The 4,385-nt window shown below is 37.6% G+C and overlaps 1 protein-coding gene across 1 annotated transcript in view; it reads right to left on the bottom strand.

Annotated features, from left to right (window-relative positions):
• LOC138046293 (death domain-containing ATP nucleosidase-like) overlaps positions 1-2,878 on the bottom strand; it is a 4,651-nt gene extending 1,773 nt beyond the window's left edge. Inside the window, exons 1-2 of the mRNA XM_068892965.1 lie at positions 2,848-2,878; positions 1,261-1,428 (exon numbers count right to left, since the gene is read on the bottom strand). Coding sequence (XP_068749066.1) covers positions 1,261-1,267 — 7 coding nt within the window. The 5' untranslated portion in view covers positions 1,268-1,428; positions 2,848-2,878. The remainder of the gene's footprint in view (positions 1-1,260; positions 1,429-2,847) is intronic.
• Positions 2,879-4,385: the final 1,507 nt, after the last annotated feature.

Raw genomic sequence — 4,385 nt, 5'->3', positions numbered from 1 at the left:
TACATTATAATTACATTCGACAACCTTTGCTTGAAAATTTAGCAAGGGCACTGTTGCATACTGGAGTGGCTGTGCAACAAACTTAATTTGTTTTGCTTCATGTGTGTCATTTTGTATGTGCATGTTTAAATACATGACTTCTAAAACATAGAAGAGAAGCAGGCTGAAACACTGACTGCTGGATGAGACTCCTGTCATTTTGTTGAAATCAAGTTTCATGATTAAAATTAACATCACTATTTTATCTGGGTTTTGGTTTCTCAAGATTGTTGAAATATTTCAGTTTATTGTTTTGAGAGTTATAATATTTAAAGGGGCTAGATCACGCTATTTTAGGTAATTTTGTTTAATTATGAGCTCTAAACGTCAATTGGCAGAGCAAGAGTCTTTCATTTGCAAAATCACGGCCACATAACAACTGAGCTGTGTAAATGACATTTTGATATAGACTGATATAAATTTGAAAAAAGGTGGGCCGACGTTTTTCAAATTTACCCAAACTCAATCCATTTCGATCCTCTCCAGTTGTGTCCATCCATGTCCCTTCTTGGCTTCCCTGTGTTTTGTTAGAGTTCTTCTATAGTTTTGAACAGTTATTTTGATATTTTAGATAATTCTATGACCATTCGATCAGTGCTAAAATTGCCTAAAATTGCGTGACCTAGCCCCTTTAATCTTTTTAGTGGTTTGTTTATCAACTATCTAAAAAAGGAATTTCCCACTTCCCTGGGGTCGTCTTTGAAAAATAGGGGTATGGGTTTAAAAAGGGAGGGTAGAGGAAGTTACCCTGGTACTACGAAAACCACTGATCTGTGGAATATGTGGGAATTTACGTGTCTCTGCCCTGCCCACTTTCACTTGTAAATAGTTCAAATTCGTAAGAGGTATTGGCAAAACTGAGTGCATATGGAAGGCTCTATAATCGTGGAAAAGCTCTCAGAGGCTTGAGAATGAAGATTAAACAAGTCATTATCATAAAAGGGGGAGACTTCACCACAGAATTCTTCGTGGGAAGTTTTTCTGCGATTACCAAAGAAAACAGAGATAAATTTTGAAAATTTGTTTTTCCATTGTTGCGGTTGTTATAATACACCTTAAGCCAATGGAAAAGGAATTTCATCAAAATGTTTAACAAAAGTGGGCGGGACAGTGACTCGGTAATTCGAACCCATTCCACAGATCGGTGGTTTTCGCAGCAAGTGGCCTGTCTCTTTCTTCGATCCACATCTCCCACCTCCCCTGTGTTTACTTGCACTTTACCTTCCATGCTGACCTTTACACCATCATCATCATCATGTTTCCATTGATTTGAAAAATTATGTTATCACCATCTTGTCAAGTCTTTTGATGATCATCATATTGTCATGTAATACAATGTATATCTCAAAGCCACCATTCAAGGATCCATAATTTGTCTTGTCTGTGTCCCTACGTGAGAGGTGAAAAAGGAAAATAGAACTTGGTACCTCATGATTATATCAAACTACAATGATCTTCCACAATATCAATCATCCCAACCTGCTGTTTAAATTTCAGATACTAATTCATGTAAATTCTTTGTTATGCATACTTGCATACACTTCATACAGGACATATAGTTTTAATAGCCCATTTCACGGTTAGTTTTTCTCTTTTACATTACAATATATTCTAGCATGTATGTGAGGCATTTCGGGCTATTTTATAGTTTTAACCCAAAATTGCTTCGCATCCACGTTAGATTACATTGTAATGCAAATGAGAAAAGCTAACCGTGAAAAGGGCTATTGTCTTGCAGTTGCCGAGGTCTTACACTGTAGATGGCCTGATGGCTCACATAATAAAGCAGTGTGCAACAAAATTGCAATTGAACTCATCAACAGATGAGCATAAGGGAGATCATGCCTGAGAGGCCTATAAAGCCAGCCATGAGCTGCAGCCGAGAGCAGCAAGTAATCATGACAACCCTGACAGTGGCATCCACCCAGGCACCGTCACACTGCCAACCAGTGGAAAAGTTAACCCTACAAGCCCTGAGCTATACCCAAGAGAGGGATAGGGAGGGAATAAAAAAATACATAAAATGATAGGTACAAACGCGACGAGCAAAGCATGTTATTTAATTTTCGATACACAAGGTGAAGGGAATTCCACAGCCCTGCCAACCCAAAGGGGGTTCCCTGCACCAATGCCACCAATGATACTGGCCAGCAAGGTCTTGAATATAACTAATTAGCTTATAAATCAATTTAACCTAATTTAAGCCTGCTTTTTTGGGGGGGCTTCTATTGTAATTTCTTTGCACGAGTTGTTTCCAAAATGTATCACCTTACACTGTAACTCTGCAGTTCAAGTAAATTATACGATATTTCACATATTTTCTCTATCATCCATTCACTTTGTACAAGATGTAAAATGAACTCCCACCTAGCCAGCTCACAAAGGACTTGATAGCTCAGAGCAATTCAATCGCCTGGTCATGGGTTCTAATCAAATTCAAGCTTGGATGTTTTCAAGGCTTTTACACGGCTGCTTAAGTTGCTCATTTCACCACAATGATCTCTCTAGATAACAAATTTATCATATCAACTCACAGTTCAAGTATACGATAATTCACATATATTCTCTACCTAACTTCACAATCACTGCAAACACTGATTTCTTCTATCAATGACAACAAGGAACAAGATGCCTTTATCTCTTTTTGTCACAGCTGGTTTACTGTATAAGATTTAGTCACTGGGTGTTCAGGTCAGCAATGCTGTATTTTTTAATTTGCAATAAAAAGAGTGTTTGTGCAGCAAAGTCCTGAACCAGTTTCACAACAAGGTTTCGAGCTCATGGTATAGAAAAACCAGTAGTACTTACCTGGAATACAAACTGTGCAAATGTCCAGGGATTTGTCTAGTCTACATGTAGAATATACATGTAGCATAGAAAAATACCACTTAATGCATTCATTTGGCTGTCAGGTGTTAACTGTTTTATTTTGCCCAGAGGAGTTTCTTCTCATTCGATAGGGATGTTTGCTTAAATGATCACAAAAACTGCATCATTTCAGAATTATTTGTTCTTGTGTTGTGGGCTAGGATCTAATGAATTTGCTTTGAAATTATGGTTTCCGTGGTTGTTTAGTTGTAAGCAAAGACATATCTCACTTTTTCATAAAATTCAATACTGTACATGTACATAGTCTATTCAATATATAAATCAGCCATATTGATTGACAATCTGCTGTGTTGAAAATATCAAAGACTTTCCGAATCACAGTTCCTGTAAAGATAACTATCTTGTTATTATTTTTTTATGAAATTGCACTAGCATCTAAGGTTGTTGCAAAACCCACAACCATCCATCCACCCATCAATCCTTACAGTGAGGCTTATAGGTTATACGCTAGATGATTTTACTTGCCAATGGGGGCCGTTTCAGGGACGAATGGGTTAAATTAACAACATCAAAGACCACTCAATTCAATCCTCTGAATGAGACATTTTACTCATCAAAAGGGGCTGCTCCAGGGATGAATGGTTTAAAACAGCAGTGAGTGATTAACCCATACACTCCTGGGGGGTTCCCCATAGACGAGTAAAATCGTCTGGCGTTAGACAGAGTGAAATACTACATGTAAGTATGGCTGGTTTAGGGATGAAAGGGTTAATTAATGCCAGACCATTCTACATGTACTTGTCAATGGGGCCTGCACCAGGGATGAATTAACGGACTAAAATAGTATCTCCAAGGTACAGAATTTCCAAAATTGGTACTGTAAAATCATACATTTGTACATTAACCCTTTTAATGCTGAGAATGAGACTTACAGATTTTCCTGCGTCTTACTAAAGCAAGACGGTGTCATTCATCAATGGGGCTCGCTTCAAGGATGAATGGGTTAACAACATCAATAACCACTCAAAAACTATTTTTCCCTTAACCCTTTCAATCCTGAGAGTGATCTACCATTTTACTCATCAATAGGGGCTGCTCCAGGGATGAATGGGTAAAAACAGCATCTCTAAGGTATAGAATAATTTCTACAATAAGTAAAAGAGTTAAGTTCTTCAGTATAGGTGATTTATGCTCAGACTCCCAAATCCTTAACTGATGAGGTGCACAGTCACTGTGTACTTTTGTGTAACATGGGGCTAAAATGACAATTTTTTTTAAAAGTGATATAATTTGTTTCTTATAGCTTAAAATGTATATATGCTATCAAAGGTATATTAAGACGATTTTGAGAGAGAGCTTGCAAGAGAGCAAATACGTTAAAGGGTTTAAAATTTAAACTTAGTAGAAACACTCTCAAGAGGCTTTATAAATCTCTCATTCACCCTGTGATGGAGTATGCGGATGTGGTTTGGGTTGGATGTACCGAAAGCGAATGTGATCTCTTCGAACATGTCCAG

The sequence above is a fragment of the Montipora capricornis genome, chromosome 1, assembly GCF_036669925.1.
Source record: "Montipora capricornis isolate CH-2021 chromosome 1, ASM3666992v2, whole genome shotgun sequence".
NCBI classification, from domain to species: Eukaryota; Metazoa; Cnidaria; class Anthozoa; order Scleractinia; family Acroporidae; genus Montipora; species Montipora capricornis.
The sequence above is the reverse complement of the archived record's forward strand: the minus strand, read 5'-3'. Positions and strand labels throughout refer to the sequence as shown.